General features: G+C 44.0%; 1 protein-coding gene across 1 annotated transcript in view; it reads right to left on the bottom strand.

The window, feature by feature from the left end:
* Nucleotides 1-17,333, bottom strand: part of LOC119383756 (zinc finger protein OZF-like) — a 31,466-nt gene extending 14,133 nt beyond the window's left edge. Inside the window, exons 1-2 of the mRNA XM_037652056.2 lie at nucleotides 17,001-17,333; nucleotides 7,753-8,307 (exon numbers count right to left, since the gene is read on the bottom strand). Of these exons, the coding sequence (XP_037507984.2) occupies nucleotides 7,753-8,307; nucleotides 17,001-17,115 (670 nt within the window). The 5' untranslated portion in view covers nucleotides 17,116-17,333. The remainder of the gene's footprint in view (nucleotides 1-7,752; nucleotides 8,308-17,000) is intronic.
* Nucleotides 17,334-19,824: the final 2,491 nt, after the last annotated feature.

The raw sequence follows: 19,824 nt of genomic DNA, 5'->3' as shown, positions 1-19,824 counted from the left end.
CAGCGAAGGCGAACAGCTGCGCGCGCGCCAACGTCACTGTATGTATGACGTCACTCCTCTCGAATGCGGCGCAGACTAGCAGCGGCGAGCCGCGCGCGGCGGTGGCGGAGTCTGCGGGGTCTGCGCGCGCGCCGGCGCCAGCCTGTCTGCCGCGCCTACGACGCCACTCCTCCCGAACGCGCAGACCAGCAGCGTCGAGCCGCGCGCGGCGGTGTCGGAGAGCGCGTGATGCCAGTTCCGGTGATACCCAGCCTGACCCAGCCGTGTGACATCACTGATCCTCGCACATGCGCAGCACGGCTCATGACGCTCCACGCAAAATCGGCTCCGGCTAGGCAAGTGTAGCTAACGCTACAAAAGAGTCTTAATGAGGCGGGATGTGAACCTGCATACCCACGCTCTCCGAGGGCGATCGTCGTAACCACTCGAGTGGTTACGATGCCTGGATAACCGATCGGATATGAAGGCATGCTAGCAGAGCATAACTACGTGGCATGACATATATAGATACGTATGTATATAGACATTTTTTCACAGAAGGTTCCCTGGGCGCCGCCAGGGTACTCTTTGCGCTGTGCTAAATAGGCGTGACCCGCCAAAAATGCACTGCCGAGGCTCTGACGTCAGCTTTACTCCCGTGCCACAGTCCAGAAAGGAGGTGTTTCTTCTCTCCTGTCGAAAGGTCTGCAGTATGTGGGAAAGGGAAGTGGCGGTAAGGAGGAGATATGCGAGGGTGAGGGAAAGGAGGAAGGGAGAGAGTAAAACATAGTGCATATAAAGAAAGAAATAAAGGGAAGGAAGAAAAAGATATATAAGGAGCGAGAAATAGAAAGAAATCTCCCTCTCTCTATATATATGCATATATATTCCTTTCATTTCTGTAGTGTGGGTATGGCTGTCGGAAGCCACATATTTCCTTCGTTAATATTATTTTCGTCATATCATTCCTGTTATTACGATTCCCGTACGTGTGAATCTGCATGCGTGCTCCTTCCTCCGTGTACAGATGGTAACCTTGTAGGCTTTTGGAGTTCGCTCAAACATCGGTTGTTTTCTGTGTGAATTTCTATGTGTTGTTTTCCATGGTGGTGGTTTCTTGGTCCGCGTCAGCTAGTTGGCGCGCGTGACGGTGCAAGTTGTAGTGAGCGCGGCCCAAGACACTACCGTTAATTTATCGGCCTACCGCTGCAGCGGAGCCGGCAAGTCGCGGCTGCAGCTGATTTCGTTCGCTCAAACCATGGCTGAGAGCGGCACGTAGGCTGCAGCGCGAATGTGCTAGTCACGTGGTTCTTTTTGTACTTCACGGGCTTTCTTTACAGTTTGGAAAAAAAATGGTATACGTGAGACTTTCTTTATGGAAAGTAATGCAATGGGGGTTTCTGAAGATGCTCTCGAACTTTGCAAGTTGCATTTCTCGCCTAAAGTCAATATTTGGCAATTTAGTTAAATAATCCTAATTAACAAATGTATTAATTACAAAGCAAAAAATTGTTTGTAGTGCACAAGGTGACTGTCAGGTGTGTGTGTGTGTGTGTGTATAAGGGCTCATTGGTTGAAAGAATGTCTCATGTACTCACGCATTCCGCCTATCCTGCATCTGTTCTCAATGTTGTGGACTAATATCTGGGGTTTGATGTCCCAAAACCACGATATGATTATGAGAGACGCCGTAGTGGAGGGCTCCGGAAATTTCGACCATCTGTTGTTCTTTAACGTGACCTAAATCTATGTACACGGGCCTCTACCATTTCACATCCATCGAAATGCGACCGCCGCGGCCGGGATCGAACCTGCGAGCTTTGGGTCAGCAGCCGAGCACCGTAACCGCTATACCACCGCGGCGGACAGAGAGCTGCATCCTTGACATTGCGGGTGGTCCTTGATGATTGCCGCCAGCGCCTGCAAGGCCTCCGAGGTAAGCGGTCGACTTCAATAGCCACACCGAACCCCATCCCCTCAGGCACACGGGTGGGCAAGCACTTGACTTTCCCCACGCTTCTACGAGATAACACGCTGAACAAAGAAACATGCGCTGTGCATTTACATCCGGCGTCCGTCTCCACATTCCCATTTCATCCCGAAGTGTATGGATCTCCCCTATTAGCGTGGTAATCGCGTTCTTATCTGTGTCACTTGTTCGTGTTTCTTTTTTCTCGAACCACACACGTAATAATTTTTTTAATTGTTGGGGTTTAACGTCCCAATGTAAAAATATTATCTTTTATAAAGGCTGCGGTCCCCTGTCGAAAGCTCAGAATAAATGTGATGTTTTTCACTGACTTTCTTTTATATATATATATATATATATATATATATATATATATATATATATATATATATATATATATATACACACACACACACATATATTCTACTGGAGAGCGATGGGCAGTGGGGATGTGACTTAGGAAGAAGAGGGCAATGGCTTGGGCATAGACCTTTGTTCCGGTGCTGTCCTGTGCGTAACTTCTCACTGCTGGGCTCTACCATCTCAGAACTTGGTTACCTAGAATGCCTCTTGAGGTGCGGGGTATTTCCAGACCTGGAACTCCGAAACCGGACGCTCCCTCCCGTGCCCGTCATGCCTGAGAACGCTGGGCTGAGCAGCCTTCCCCAGGCATCGCTTGCTGTCATCTGTTGAGGTACGGCATGCCAACGAGATCCTCCCATCTTCAGTGGAGCTGAAGATCAAGACGTCGACAATTGGTTGTTGTGCGACAAAGTTAGTGTAGCTAAAAGATGGAATGATGCCGATAAGCTCAGCTATGTCAGTTTCTACCTCTCTGGAGTCGCCAATATCTGACTCCACAACCATGAAACAGTTTCCTACATGGACGGTACTCAGAGCTAGACTCCAAGATGTATCCAGTCGCCCTGCTGTCCGCAAGCTTCATGCAGAGCAGCAGCTGTGAACCCATGTGCAACAGAAAGGTGAAAACTTCACCAGTTAAATTGAAAATGTAGTTGACCTTTGCTGGCACATTAACACTCACATGACCGAAGGCAAGAAGATAAAGAGCATCATCAAAAGGCATAGAGGACGACGCCTTCCAAATGTTCTTGGTGAAGAACCCTCAGACGGTTACCGAAGTAATCACTCTTTGCAAGAGCTACAAAGAGCTGCGCAAGCAACGACTTTCTACACGCTGAGATCTCATATGACATGGCGCGCTTTCAGCCCTTATCAACAGTTCCTGTGCTGTTCCTTCCGCCCCATTGTTCCTCGACCAACTCAAGCAGTTTGTTCGAGAAGAAGTCGCACGCCAACTTTCTCTCCTGCCAGCATGCCCAAGCGTCCGAGTCGCTCTCAATTCCTGAGATCTGTCAAGTCATACAAGAGCAAGTGGCAGACATTCTATAATTTGCTCAACAACCGACTCCCGTGACAGTTCCGCTTACTTATGCTGCCGCCGTCGCCAAGCCAAGGCCACCCTTCGCGACTGTGCCATACATGCCTACGACCACCTTTCTTTCACCTTTACCCACAGCTGCGAATTATACTCCAAGAGACTATTGTCCGCCATCGCAGCCCCTTCGCCCTGCTCAGCAATATTTCGCTCGATTACCGGCCCCTATTTTCAACCCGTGGCACACCCGGCACAACCGGCCCATCTGTTTCTCATGTGGATGTGCTGGCCATGTAGCACAGTTTTGCTGCCGGCATGCATGGTATTAGGGAGTTTCAGTATAGCGGAAAACGCTTACGTTAGCATTAGCGTGCATCTCAATGCTAACGCTAAGACAGAACACGCTGCATGCCAATTGGTCGTCTTTTAGTACAGCGGAAGGCATTCTCGCTAATGCTAACGCAATCGCATATGGCACCATCTAGACCATAGAAACACTAAATACACTGCAGAATCCACAAGCACGCCACTACGTCGAGCTCATTCACAGTCACCGTTGCTGCGCCTCCGTTATCCGCGCCCGCAGATTCGTGCACTGCCGTGGAAAATGTCACAAGGTGCGAATCGTGACAGGTCTCGGCTTGACTTCTGGCCGTATTGGCCGTATCTTGGAAACAGGCATCTGAAGGCAGCGGCGCCTCACAACATAAGCTAACACTGTTACTTTTTTACCCAGTAACTGTAACTGGAAATACCGTTACAGTTACTTTTGTTTTTATAAACAATTATTCAACAGCAGCACTCATTAAAGGCCTACGTTAAACGCTTTCCACCTTTTCGAACTTTCTTCTTTGCCATATTCTCTCCACCTTACAACTTTCCACAATAGGGCTCCCCTCGCGGTTTACGAGAGGAGGTCGCTAAGAGGATTATCTCTCCTGCAGAAGACCGAGGTCAGAGGTTGGTCTTTAATGCAACTTCAAGTTTACTTGTAAACTACATGTAAATCAATCATGTTGCAACTGAACAACTTGCTAAGGTCTCGTACATTTTTTGTTCAGCATATATATCCTTTTTGTCACTTGATCTTCTAGCTGTTCTTGATGTACCGATGGAGCATTAAGACGACAAGTTTGCAGTCACCTTCGTCTGAGGCCCCGAGCTAATTGTGTTTGACAGGCGGCTAGAAAGCAGCAGGGTGCGAAATGGCTGAGAGCCACATATATATACCGTGAACTAGTGAAGCAATTTTTTAAAACGCCTTTGGAACTGAGTCTAAAAGGTTTACTCCAACTTTTAGCAACAAAATGACATAGACATTAAGCCTCCTATGCAGGTGGCATCCTCAGGTTGTTGCAAGCCAATGCATCACGGCGAATCGACCACGATTCCAGGAGTTTTCTCCCCCCCCCCCCCCCCCCATTTTTGTTCACGAGCCAGCATCATCCCACTGTCTAGGTGTCAAAGCTATGTGCTGCTGTCCAGCAGTGTTCAACAAGCCATGTCTTAGAATGTCTTGCATGGGTTGCTTTAGCAACATCCCGTTTGTGCTCTTTAGGCCTCGTTTATCCTTTCCTGCCCATTTCGCCGATGTAAATCTCGTCGCAATCCCCACATCACTCTTGTAGATGACCCTGCTCTGACCATCCACAGGTGTGCAGTTTTTGGGTTTCGTGAACACATATCCCAAGGAATAATGGGGCTTAAAAGTGGTTTGTATGCCCAGCGAATGCAAAGCTCTTCAAAGAGGGTCTGGTACACCTTGAATATAGGGAATAGACACAATGGACGTCGTCTTCACTCGTGATGCACTCCTCGTTCCACTTCACATGCATTTCTGGGTACAATTTATAAACGTCCGAGATACTGCCGTCGTTCCAGTGCATAAAGCAAGTTTTCCACTTCTAGTATATTAGGACATTTACAGATGCAACAAAATGAGGCGTACACAACTATTGCTCGTGTTGGGCCCCCATTTAGGTTTCTATTGTCTAGGGTTTTACCATGTGCAATTCTGACTACCTGCATGCTTGCGTGTGTTTTTATTACATAAATTGTATCATTCGTTTTGTGATCTATTTCTTATTTTATACAGCAATGTAAAAGTAACGACATTTTTTCACAGTAACTGTAACAGGTTACTTTTGGGAACTCTGTAACTGTAACCTAGTTACTTTTTTGGCTTAGGTAATTGTAACACTGTTACTCTTTCCTGGTACTGTGCCCATGACTGTTCACCACTAACTAATGTTGTGCAGTGTAACTACTTAAGTATAACATTAACGTGTGGCCTCAGATGGGGTATACACATTTTTAATGTCATTGCGGCCACACAGCGCAAACGTTTCTATCCAAAAAGGCATCTGAGGATTCCACCTGTGCTCGAAAAACTCTTGGCATACACCACATTCATAAGACCTGTATCAGAATATGCTAACATATTTCGGTTTCCTTATTCGCAAACCAGTATGAGGGACTATGCCAGTATTCATAAATTAAAGGCAGTAGAGCGCAAAGCCATAAGATTTGTACATAACAAGTTCAAACGCACAGGCTCTCCCACAAACCATCTGGCATTGATACACTAACTACCTGGGAAAAATAGGAGCAGCTAAACTTCTTGTACCAGCTGCTGCATGGCTACTACAAGGTAGATGTGTCTAAGCATGTCGTACTTTCACATTCGCGCCCTACTTGTCATAAGCACAAGCACACTGAAACAATATTCCTCAAACAGTGACGTGCTTGGGAAATCGTTTTTTCCACCAACAATATGCAAATGGAACAAATTAAATCCAAGTGTTAGTAACGCCGACACATTACCTGCATTCAGCGCAATGTTAGGAACTAGGCATAACCTATACTAGTACGTCATTGTTTCATGTACTGATTTTTAAACAATATTCCCGTTCTGTTAATTTGTTGCACTCACCCAATTCTTTATCACAATACCTAGTGCTCTAGTGTTTACAGGTATAGTAGGTGAAGGTCATGCGTCATGCAACCACACATTGCCTCGTTCTTGAACTTTCATTTGTCAGCTTTACTGTGTATTTTTCACGTATGTAATTGATTGCAATACTGCATATGGACATGTCTCATTACCTTTCTTGTGTTCATTTCAGTGTCCACAGTGTGCAAGATTTTAAACTGCGCTTTTCATTTCCAAGTGCGTGACATATACACATTCTAATAGTGCTTCGGTTTTTGTGCTTCATTTTTTTTATGAGCAGTGAGCAGTATTCTCATATAAGGGGGAGGTAAGGCACGATGCCATACTGAAAGTATTTTTCTGTTCTTTTCTTGAGTCACGATTTTTGCTTGTTGTTGTTGTTAGTTTTATTACTAGGTATACTTCCCATTACATGCTACTTATTGTACAAGGTTCAATTTGCATTACGATGTCAATATTTTGTGAGCATGTATTGAAAATGTCGCCATTTTTTCTTCTTGCAAGTTATCTTCCCGTTTTAATGCTTACTTACATCTTGGATGCTGTGTTTGAATTCTCAATGACCCAATAACACCTGTAACATGTTGTGTTCTATTTCTGTTTTGTTTTGATTTGTATTTGTACTGCACTTGTTGAACGTTACGTGCGCAGTCCAGATGCTTTTCTAAGAAAGCGAAACCAACTCCTCGTCTGCCGGCATCAAGTCTGAGATTGTGAGACCGCACCCCACCGCGGCGTTCACAGAACAGCAGTGCATTGCTCCGTTTGTGTTGTGCTTATGAAAGTGGTGTACGGTTACGTCAACAGGAGGGGACGGACCGCATGTTTAAGCAGACGCTCGGAAGATCCTGTAAAGAGCAGACGTGCATCTTTACGCTGTGTTATTTCTTGTTCTTTCTTTCGTCTATCTGTAAGAATACAAGTTTTTCATTTCCAACCAAATTTTGAGTTTTGTCTTTCTTGGATCATTCACATGCTGTATCACTTTGTTTTGCCCATGTACAGTATCTGCCACGGTGCCAGCTGAGAGTGGCAGTATTGAAAATAACTTAACAAATAAATACTACATGATATATGTGTGCAAAGCTGATAGCCTCCTAAGTGGTATAATGGAGCCATGTTTACATGTGTGTTCAAGTGAACGCACAAAGAATATTGAGTTGACAAAGCAGAGCTGAGGCAAATACACATTTTCAGAGAGTTTATTACATGCTGAATAATGAAATGGTGAATGAAAAGCATGGCAATCAAGCGCTATAAAAATAATGATGTGACATTTAACTGCGTGCATAACAATGCTCTGCTCACAATAATGAGGCCGAGCTATCACAACTAGACCCACAGCTTTTATGTGATCCTACATAAATAACTCGGCACTGCCACAGTGTTCTGGAACAACCAGTCTTCACGGAAAGTTTGAACAGCAGAACTTTCATTGATATCCTCACTCGCATTCATGCCGCTGGAGGTGTCTTGTCAGGTGCACTCTCTGCACAAATGCCTCGGCGCATGAAGGACATTGATACGGCCGCTCGCCCGTATGGATGTGCATGTGGTTGTTAAGTGTGCTCTTTTTTTTGAAGCTCTTGCGGCACACGTGGCATTGATATGGGCGCTCGCCTGTATGGATGTACATGTGGCACTCCAGTGTTGGCTTCTGCGAGAAGCTCTTGAGGCATATGTCACATTTGTATGGCCGCTCACCTGAGTGAATGCGCAGGTGTTTCGTCAACGTGTTCCTTCGTGAGAAGCTGTCGGAGCATAGGTGGCATTTGTATGGTCTTTCACCAGTGTGGGTTCGCAGGTGCTGCTTCAGTCTCTCGCTATATGGGAAGCTCTGGGGGCATAGGTGACATTTATACGGTCGCTCTCCTGTGTGAGACGTGGTGTGCCTTTTCATATCCCACAAGCGCTCAGTCTTATAGTCGCAAAAGTTACAGTAGTGGGCGCTTCCTTGGCGTGGCTTCTCACCATGTTCTGTTGCAGGACTGCTGGGAGGCCCAAATTCTGCACGATGAAGACAGGTTAATCAAGTGCCGCTTCCCATTTAAAAAGAAAATGAATCAAAATTCTCGAGTTTCACACGGCAACCATACCCCTGTAATTATGAGTAATGCTGTGGTGGGCGAATTAATATTAATTTAAAACCACCTAGCGTTCTCTGACGTGCGCTCAAAGCCAAGTACACAAGTGTTTCTGAATTCCACTCCTATCGAAATGAAGCAACTGTAGGCATGATTATCAAATGCCAAAGAGCTGAATTGAATCTAATGCTGATTGACACTCGATTGGAAAAGTCTTGACAGCAGTATAACATAAAAGGACAGTGGCCCACTGTTTATATTAGCTTGGTATCTACACATGCGGCTGCTAAAGGATCAAGTAAATGAAATAGACCGGTACTGTTCCCAGTGATGCGACTGCTGCGCCAATTGTGACAAACTGCGCCAAGAGGTGAAACTTGCTACATGCTGCTACATTTCGACAGAAATCGCATGATTCGTGCCGAGCGTCTGCCAAGACACCATTTTTGCGGTCTTTTGGAGAAAAAAAAGAAAGGTTGCAGGCACTCGAAATATATACTACAGTTACTGTTGTAAATTTTAGTGGTCATTGGAGCAGGCAGGTGACAGCCGTGTAGTCTTAATATTTCTCTAGGCCAATAATTACATACTCAACAGATTATTCGATTGAGCTAATGGTAATGAGCAAGTAACTTGCAGTTGCGATCTAGCTCTTGGTTGAGCTTACAAGATTGTTATGCCTATCTACAATTCGTGTTACAACTTTGCCCATTGCGGCCGGTCTGGCCCAGCTGCAAGGACATGCACACAGTGTCTTGTAAATGGCGACTTTAGCACCGAAGCTGCTTAGTGCAAATAGATTGCGGCATACGATATCGTGTCAACTAGCAGTTTGTATGAGAGCTTGATGTACTGACCCAGACAGAGACGCCAGGGAGGGCGGGAACTGAAGTTTTCATGTATTGTGGTAGGCTTGCAGTATAAATAATTGTATTGATGAAAATGTGAATTTTATATACACAACTATACTGCATGTCTAGACTCAATTCAGCCATTAATTATGCATGTTGAGTTTTCTGGCCAGGAGGGGGACCCTGCCAAACAGTACCAACTACCCTATAGTACTGTGAAATTATGCCATCGTCAAGTAAACATAGTTACTGAATGTTGTGGAGTCAGAAAATATCTAATAATTGTTGAAATTACAAGTTTTTGTGAGACACCAGTCTCTTATATGAAGATTGATTGCATCAATACGTGTAAGCAATACGTGTATGTACTTAGAACGTTTTGCTTTAGTTACGTTATGTTACAAAAATATTATGGTGCTATTTGTTCTGACTTCCTAAAGATTACAAGAGGGCACTTAAGTTTTAATACCATACAACAGTCGGGATTTATCAGCAATTGCAGCCGCTGCAGTGGCCTGTGGAATTTTGCTGGGAAAGCACGGTGACACACTATCCCAGTGTATCGGTGCTGCTTCTCGACTTAGGCAAAAGCACCAGTTAAAGAACATGTGTAAATAAAATGCGAAGACTTTCATTCTCGCAAATTTCTTTCAGCGCGACATTGGAATTAGGACACAATATACCACTTATTTATTAAACCTTCTATATTATTAACCGTTGAAGAACCATACGCCTAACAAGTCTGTCCATAAAGGGCGACAGTGTATACTTCACCACACAGCTCTAACGCCAATGTTACATTGAAAGCACACACGTCATCGCAGTAATTATTTTCGGTTGTAAAAAGAATATTCAAGAAAAATTTACGCAGCTTGAAGCATCAGAGAAAGCCGCACTGAATAACAAATGAGAAGTGTATCGCGAAGAAATGTCAGGCAGCCTGATGTCACGGATACATATAAACTTAGGGCTATCCACAGGAAAGCGAGGACCTGTGAGTTAATTTCACCTTTAATGATATTGTATAAAATTCGCACATTCGTGTGCACATGCAGTTATTTCGTTAGACATGGTAAAACTATTCCCGCTTAGTGACTTTAAAAATTGTGTTCATAAATCTGTGACAGACAACTGCTCCAAAAGGCTGACAACTGCTCCAAAAGGCTGATTTCCTGCTCCAAAGTGAGATTTCAGCGGCTCTAGAAGCTGCACCAAAGTGGTGTCTGCCGATCACATCACTGTGTTACCAAGAAAATAGATTTGACATATCTAGTCCTCCGCTGTTGTGCAACGGTACGTAATATTTTTGACATCTCATTATGCATATAAGTATGCCCTAAAAATCATATTATACCAGAATGCATGTTAATTGGCACTTTAGGATGCATGAATAAATAAATACTCTCAACAGCATAGAGTAGAACAACACAAGAAAAACTTCCTATTATCTATCCAGCGCTAATGCTAAAAGAGCAAGGAGATGCCTATTAGAAAGCGCACCAAATACATCAAAGTGATGAAAAAGAATAAGCACACAAAACAAAGCATATCTTCCTGTCTTCACTTTCTTCGTCCATGTCCTTCATAGTGAGCCACAAGTCTCGCCACGTATCACAATCAACAACTTCATTAACAATAATAATAATAATAATAATAATAATATAATAATAATAATAATAATAATAATAATAATAATAATAATAATAACAACTTTATTTCTGCCTCAAGAAATACGACAGGGGAGCTGCAGAAAAAGCTGTTACAGACAGCTTGACCAAGCTGCATCCCCTAAATACAAGGCGACAGCGAAAGGCAGTTCAACGCAACATAGTCACACACAAATGATTTCATGTTAAGAAAAAAAACACTGCATAGCAAAACAGGCAAGAAATGGGCAAACAGAGTGTTACCTAAATTTTGTACACACAGTGCAGATTCCTTCCTTGAAAAAAAAAAAAAAACATTCCTAGGACCACCATGTGTCAAATAAGAGCACAAATAAATATACAGATACAGAGGAGGAAGAAACATGCAATTTGGATTCTATTCTTACGTGTTTCAAGAAATACAAGATCTAAAAAAGACATCAAAGAAATTGCGTGATGAAAACACAGAGAGAAGAAAAGTACAAACACAGCCAATTGCATTGCGCTGTGCTTGTAATTGTCTTCTTCTGTCTCTGTTTTCGTCGTGCAATTTCTTTGATGTCAGGGATCACCAACTAGCCCAAAATGCTGCTGTCATTTTAAAAAGACCTAGCAAAATCAAAGAAGATTTTTCAGCAACGTGTTTTTCTTTAAAGCAGTTGTACAAAAAATAAATAAAAATCGTAATATCTAAACCTTCAAGTGCAATACCTAAACTCTGTGCTCTAGAATCACACAGACAAGACTAATAACACAGAGGCTCCTAGAATTGAATATACTGCAGATGTGAAAGAAAAAATGCATGAGCATACCAGAAAAAATTAATTTGTGCAGCAAGCAGACCACTGACAGAATAGGTTCCAAAGATGCAAGATAATTACAAACTGCAGCCATTAACAAAAAATGACCTCAGATATAAAAAAACTGCAGACAACAGGAGTTCACAACTTAATGTTCTGTATCCAAAAAGTGACCTCAGACTCCCTAGATGTTTCGTGTCTTGAACCTAGGAAGAGAAATAGAAGAAAATATTATTAAGAATGCACAGAACCACAAGCAAAATCAGCAGGCCTGCGAGCATTGCGACTCAATGAAATGCAGTATTCGATTGGGATTTCTGGGCTAGCTATGTCATCACAACCAGGTTTTTGTTTGGTGGTCACTATTTGGTTTCATAGCATTTAGTGCATAAGTCTCCGGTAGGCAATACTTCTGCACATATCGTAGTTGTCCAACGTCACACCTCTTACACAGCTATCTTGTGAAACCAGAATGCGGAAATTATGACCATTTGGTGTTCCTTAACACGCATTGACATTGTACAGTACACTGGGCTCTAGCATTTCGGCTCCATTGAAATGCGACTGCGGTGGCTAGAATCGAACCCACGACTTTAGTGTCAGCAGCTGAGCACCATAACCACCGTAACAAAGAGGCGGACGACGCAGCTGCTAGATGTGGCAGTTTGTGAAAAGCCTACAAAATTCATTATTTTTGGCTAGTTTCTGCCTGGAAACAAGGTTGCGCCAAGTGGTTTCAGTACCCAAGCTTTCAAATGTGCTGAAAATCTCGGCCGCAAAAGTTTTGCTTAATATCCCTTTAAGCATTATTGGTTAGCATTTGACTTCACTCTTGGGAATTATGCTTAGCACACTAACATGTGGCAACGATCTGTGAAGTTTTGAAAATTATGACTATTATTATTTTGAGCAAACACGTAGCATTGCCTCTCCCTTCGCCAAAATGGTGCAAGCTGCAACATTAGGCATGGAAATCCTGGTGAGTAAGCAGAGGCACACATTAAGTGACCAACAATTTTATCGCTCATGGTTCTAGTATATACCATGACTATATAGTAGGACCTTGAGAGAACAAAAACGTCAACATATCAAAGCAATGTGCTGAGGATATCGGTAGCAAAAATGTAAGATAATTACAAGATCCAGTCATTAAGAAAAAGTAACATCACATGTTAAATAAGAAAACAAGGGTTCACAATATAATGTTCTCCATCAAGCAGTAACAGCAGAGTCTTTTATGTTTAGCGACATACACCTAGGGGGAGAAAGTGGAAAACAAAATATTACTGACAGTGAACACAACAAGCAAAATCAGGTCTACAAGTATTGTTACAATATGCAATGCAGTACTGGATTGTGTTCCATTTTTGAGCGAGCTATGTCATCACAACTATATTTTGTGCTTTAATGGTGCTTATTTGTTTTCATACATTTAGTGCGTAAAATCTCAGCTAATATTTCTGTGCATATCATAGTTGCCTTAACATTGCACCTTTTACAAAGCTATCTCCTGAAATGAGATGCATGCCTAAAACCTAGAACACACTGCAAAGCTCAGTGGTAAGCTGCTGCTGTAGAATTGTTCATCTACATATTCCAATATAGAGCCATCTCACAGTGACTCATTTTGCTGTTCCAAGCATAGAAGATGCAATCCTTCGTAGCGCGTGCTTGCCAGCCCCAGCCACACTGCGCGGCGCAGCACGTGAGCAGCCCTCCGCCAGCACCTTAAGGCGCCACATACTGAACAGCTGTCTACCGAATACAATCATGTGTCGCGGACGCTCTTGCCCTTACAGTCATCCTCACCACCAGCTGCTACACACCGAGTATCATGGTTCAGTCGCTGAGTACTATACATCCGAGAGATTAAAGAGAGAACACAGCATACCGTATTGACTTGAATGTAACGCAAGATTTTTTCCAGATTTTTGCTACCTAAAGTTGACCATTGCATTGCAGTCAAATACTGAAATAACTACTATTTCCTCCCGGACGCAATGAAAGGTCACCCCTCATGTTACAATAGTGGCCGTGTTACAATCGACTAAATGCGGTCTTTTGTAATTGCACATCAAGTTTAAAGAGATTCTCTTATGAGAACAGGGTAAACGCTTCCAATCGAATACTGAAATAACTATTTTTTCTTCCCGGACGCAATGAAAAGTCACCCCTCATGTTACAATAGTGGTTGCGTACAATCAAGTAAATGCGGTATTTTGTAATTGCACATCAAGTTTAAAGAGATGCTCTCGAGAGAACAAGGTAAACGCTTCCAATCGCATACCGAAATAACTATTTTTTCTTCCCGGACACAGTGAAAAGTCACCTCTCATGTTACAATCGTGGTCGCATTATAATCGTGCAAATGTGGTATTTTGTATTTTCACATGAAGTTTCATGAGAACAGGGTAAACGCTTTCATTCAACAGGGTTACTGTCATCCTTTTGTGGTGACAAGAAGAATGTTATGAAAGTTCTTTCTCTTATGAAGATCAACTTTGTCCCTGTACGGGAGCTGGATACTGAGAATCATATGGCAATGAATAATAGCAAGTTGCTATCTCATGCTGCTATTATGCTGTTAATACTGCAACAGCCTGTGGCAAGGAGAACCAGAACCGGAGCACACAGATCACTGGAGGTGTTGAGGGACACCCAAGTAACTGAGTAAATGGTAAGGAGAACCACTGTGCCACCCTGTTAGGGGACCACAACTGGATGCTCAAGTGGAAGTGGCGTTGTGATTGAAAGGAAAAACGCATGCGGATTGACACTCAAAACGTCCAGCAAGACATACCGTATTTAGTCGAATCTGAGGTGATGTTTTTTTCGAAAAAACGATGTGCAAAAGCGGGGGGCGTCGGCTTACATTCGAGTACAATGATTTAAGTTTTTTTTTTCTGGCCTTGCAAATTTCAGGGGTCAGCTTAGAATTTGGGCCGGCCTAGATTCGTGTAAATACAGTAATGAGGAAGGGATGAGGTGAAATATATATTTACAGCAGCATCTACAACTAAACGCAACGTGGCAAATCCACACCTCCATTGTGTTGATTTTCTTGCATTCTTGTGAGCCCGCTTGGCTAACTGTACCATGACAGTATTTTTAAAGTACAAAGGGACAACCTTAATATTCAACCAATAGTCGGAAAATCTGCCCATGTTAATGTTCTTGCTGCAACAGCTGAACATAACATTGTCAATCATGTTCATTACTTTGAAGTTGAAGAATGGCAAGGCAAAGGCAGATTTTTGCACCATATGCTCCAGTACAAAAGGTATGCATTTCTACTATGGCTATGTTTTAAGATTATTGATTGTGAATATTTTGAGAATTTAACCTTAACTCACCCCTGTTGGATTACTGAAGAGTAGCAGCGGGAGTGATTATCAATAGCTGTGTTCATTTGTCTAAGATGAGTACCATGGCAATGGTACAGTTCTTCAATAACAGCCAAGGCCAAACGTCACTTTGCATAGATGAGGAATGAAGGTTTTTTCAGTGTGTAGTGCAAAACTTTTGTTTGTTTGTGCACTTGTATTTGTCATGATGAGTGTGGTGTTAGTGAAGTGTAAGTGATGGTGCTATAATATTGTACAATAACCAGCAATTGTTTGAAAGGTGAACAGTATGAAGCTATGAGAAAGCAAATCCCACATTTGCACACATTTTTAGCTCATGGGAGAGAAGCTTTGAAACAGAGGTGTTTTTATGGTTTGAAAATACAATGGGACAATTTCCTTTCCAAAGTGGTTGTTCTACATTCTCAGCTTTCCAGAAGACACAGTACATATGGTTTTGTACACGGGGAGAGCAGAATACATAAATTATCAATGTCATTTTGCTTTCAAAAACATTGGAATTTATACATTCATGTTCAGCTGTTATGTTTAGGTTACGTCTCGAAACATAATTTGACATAAAACATAACTCGCCCCCGTTGATCACATAAATGGGGAGGGGGGTGCCCCATAAGTTTACTAATGAACGAAAGAAGGGGAATTTAAGGGATTGTTTTTCTTTGCTAGACACAACATTAATTAGAGCTATCAGAGCCAAGACAGCAAGTCATCTTTTTGTCCACTTTACTTTTTTCAGATTTACATCACAATTACTACAAGTACAATCCCCTATACTTTCCTTGGCTTTCCTGTATGTTAATTCTACATCAGTTTACTAAGTTAGACCTGTCCAGTCATGTTTAAAGAGCAGGCCACGCAGATTTTTGACGATAATGGTGGGTGCAGGCCCTAATGTTACACTCCAAGGACTGTTTACTTCCGGGAAGCCAGGGATTAGAGGCAGGCAACTGTGAGAAGGGCATCACTGCTTGTTTCATTTTTTTTTTCATCCGTTGTGAAGCACGTCTTCTGGGCTTGACCAACGGGAGGGGGACGGCACAAGATTAAAACGATGCCCCCTCCCCCCTCTAATGGGGACCCTGCACATGCCTGTGGAAATATACACTCTTATTTGTAGAAGGAACGTCATTTAAGTTGTGAAAAAATCGGTAAGTGAGTGGAGGCAGTGTGTAGTGTTACTGCGCACTGCCACTACAGCCAAGCACGATAGCCCATGCGTTTGGCAAGATTTGAATGACATTCTATATATTTTTTGAACAAAAATTATGCGTGGGATGCAGATTAGAAGAAAGGAATTTGTGTTATGACCAGTTGCATAACACAAGCACAGAAACTTTTAACGTCGTACATGTGCCAACATACCTAAAGTGTTCCCTTTGCCCACGTTATCACTTCTGAGTTTAAGGGATAACTCAGAAGGGATAACCCTGTCTCACAATGGCATCAAGCAGGTTCCACTTTTGATACACATAAGCAAAGCAGGCTGCACGTTTGGAACGCCATCGTGCGCTCCCCGTGAACGCCAGCGTCTCCGAAGGGCGAAGGGCCAATTCGTCTGTCCGAGGCAGCGAAACGCCAGCGCCGGGAATTAGAAGCACCGCGCTCGGAGCAGCAAACGGTAGAAAAACAGTAGGAAGGAGACCACTGAACAGAATATAGATAATCGCAAAACAAATCAAATAATCACAAGAACAGGAAATGATATAAAACATCCCATAAAGCATAAAACATTAAGTGCAGATAAACGCAAGAACAGAAAAGAGCAGATAAACACAGGGGAAACGCAGGCAAATCAATGCTCTGCAGTTCGTACTGGGGGTGGAACTGGCTTTCATATTTGGTTCACACAGTTTAGTGACATTCACTAAGGTCTATGCCACAGTGCAATAGCAACATTAGAGAAGGTACGTACACTACCACAAATATGAAACATCTAGTATCGGCAGCACAATACCAAAAAGGGCGCTCTTCTGGGCAAGCACAAATGTCACATTTACACACGCTGCAAAATGCGAGAGCTTTGAAGACGCTGTGCTGGTGGTAGACGCTTGGCTGGCTGTCAGGCTCATCTAGGACGATTCGTTTTCGTTGCCAGAGGACGCATGCCGAGGCCGGCAAAAACGACGCTTTTCTGAATCCGCAACTTCGATCTGGGTATCACATCAGGTTCCAAATTCCTGTATCCACATTAAAAGCAGTTCACTCAGTCTCGTGCCCCAACAAAGCGCTCCAAGCAGATAACGTAGAAACGCAGCAGCGTTCGAGCCGACTCCTACTAACTCCGCCATCTCTCAAAAGCGTTCTGGCTGTGGTTGCGACTACAGCTCGACTCGGCTGAAAAAGCATTTGTTGCCAGACACACAAACTGGCATGCGCCGTGACGTTGGTGCATTGCCGCTAACTGTTCTCGCTGCGCCACATGATGCGTCACATGGAGCAAAGCCGCCTCAGACGTCTTTTCTCAGTGCGACCAGCGCGTGCCATTTAACAGCGGAGCTGTTTATGTCAGCCGTTGGTTGCATTCCGTCCACAGAAAACTATCATCATCATAAACTGGCACGCGCTATCTACGTCCTCCTCTTCTTATTTGTCCTCTTCATCTTCTACTTCACTCCCAAAACAGAGAGATAGAAAGACAGAAAAGGGGAAGAAAATTTGGCGAAAAAAGATTTTTGACGAGGCGGAATGCGAACCCGCGTACCCTCGCTCCGAAGGCGAGCAGCGTAACCACTCGAGTGGTTACGATGCCTGGATAGCCGTTCGGCTATCAAGGCACGCTAGCAGAGCATAGATTCATTTTCACAGAAGGCTTCCTGGGCGCCACCAGGGTCCTTTGGGCTCTGCTAAATAGGCGTGACCCTCCAAAAATGCACTGCCGACCCAACTGAATTGGCTGATGGCCGATGGTTGGTAAACAACTGGGCAGCGCTCGGCAACCGCCATTGTCGGCCGACCAATGGCTGCCCAAAGTGGGGCCCTGATCGGCAACAAATTACGCTGGTTATTAGTTGGCCGAAGACGTTGAGCCAACGGTCGGCAAATGATAGGGAAAGAGTCGGCACCCAATGTTCGGGCGACCAAACGTGGTCCTCTGTAGGGCCATACTTTGCTGCCTACCACGAGCCAGCGACAAGCCGACATTGCATTATTCGCAACTTCCAGGTACCGTGGCGCCGCCGAGTGGTGGCTGCCGGAAGCTCTGTTGAGACTATTGAAATGTTGGACCCGCTTGAGTCAGCGAATGTTGCCACTTGTTTTGTCTCGTTTGGGGTCGTTTTGCGACGGTGTGCACGGTCTCGATACGTGACTTTCGGTTCCTCAATGTGAACGGAAAATAAAAGAAAAAGGCAACTGATTTTACTGCGGGCCTCGGTGCTCACAGCGTACAGAGCGAGGCAAAGCAAAAGCCTCCCCTTCGGATTAGCGCCTCGAAAACCCGTGAGTGGTTAAGCGGGTTAAACTTCGCAAGCAACCAAGGCCCATGAATGAATGTAGAATCCCATTTTGTGTTCGAGTATATGTCTACTACCTCATATCACCTTTCTCGCGCTTGGTTCCTCCGCTCGACACAGTCGCTGTGCAGACAGTACCAGAACTGATAAGGAATGCGTTCCGCCTCTAGAATATAATGAAAAGTCCGCTTTCAAAGCGTCCATCGCACCATTCCACATCTGAAGTGGCTGTAAAGTGCCTCCGTGACCTTCACATCCCCAGCTCTTTTTGTTCGGTACGTATTACTTGCTGATGGCGCTTTTTTTTTTCGTCCCTGTCACGTACGATGTTACGTATTGTACCTCTCATAAACACCGAAAGCGTAGGATGATAACAGGAACGCACACATCTTAAACGTGAAAATTGCGTCTTGCGCTGGTTTCATTCGCTGCTTGTCGACCTATTGTGGCATTCCGCTGTTTATTTTTTCTCTTTTTTACCAAGAAAGCGCAATAAAATCGTATTTCCGATAATCGCACATGCCTCAAGTGGTTCTTGTGCTTCGGTCTCGAAGGGCAACAATATCTTTTTTTTTTTTTTTTTTTTCGTTTACTACATTACTTCGTGCTTTGAAGGGAGCTGAGCAAGCTACGCGGCAGAATGCAATGCAAGCAGAAATGAGATAAAGCATGTCTCCGAGAATGTCTCTGATATTACTGAGACATCTTTACTGAGTCTCCTACTACCATATCGTGCTAACAACACAGCGGGGGTTGCAACGCGCGACTAAGCGCCGCAAGCAAGCGACTAGTGTGTTTGCTTTATTTACAAGTTGTGTGCATATTATCTTCCTAATGAGGTTCCAATCACGTACCCGACAGTCCTTTACTTATTATATGTAACCGCAACCCTGCTTTCACTAAAACATAAATCGGAGTGCAGCCGAAGTGCGAAGAACTGAACTCTTCGCCAAGCAAGTACGTTCCTAAATCGTCTGCAGCGGGCCGATAATCTCAACGACCGCCATGTTGGATGTACAGTCGCGCCACCTATAGGCGACAAAGTTGCGAATATTGTCACGGGGTCGTGACATCGACGAAGGCAGCAGTCGGCGTGCATGTCCAAGATGAAACTTTATTTGGGCGAGCTTGTGGCCGGGAAACAGAAAGTCTAACTACAGCAATACACACTGTACAGTTGCCCATTTTTTAAACCTGAACGCTCGAGGGTCGACCGCCGAGTTGATAAGCGCCGTACAACGGAGCGCAGCGAGGATACGCGCATGCGCGCTATGAGCAGTCGTGGGCAGGTCAGGCTTTTCCGAAAATCGGACACCCCCCCCCCTC

This window comes from Rhipicephalus sanguineus, chromosome 2 (genome assembly GCF_013339695.2).
Source record: "Rhipicephalus sanguineus isolate Rsan-2018 chromosome 2, BIME_Rsan_1.4, whole genome shotgun sequence".
Taxonomy (NCBI): Eukaryota; Metazoa; Arthropoda; class Arachnida; order Ixodida; family Ixodidae; genus Rhipicephalus; species Rhipicephalus sanguineus.
Note: the sequence above shows the minus strand (reverse complement) of the source record. Positions and strands in the feature narration are given on the sequence as shown.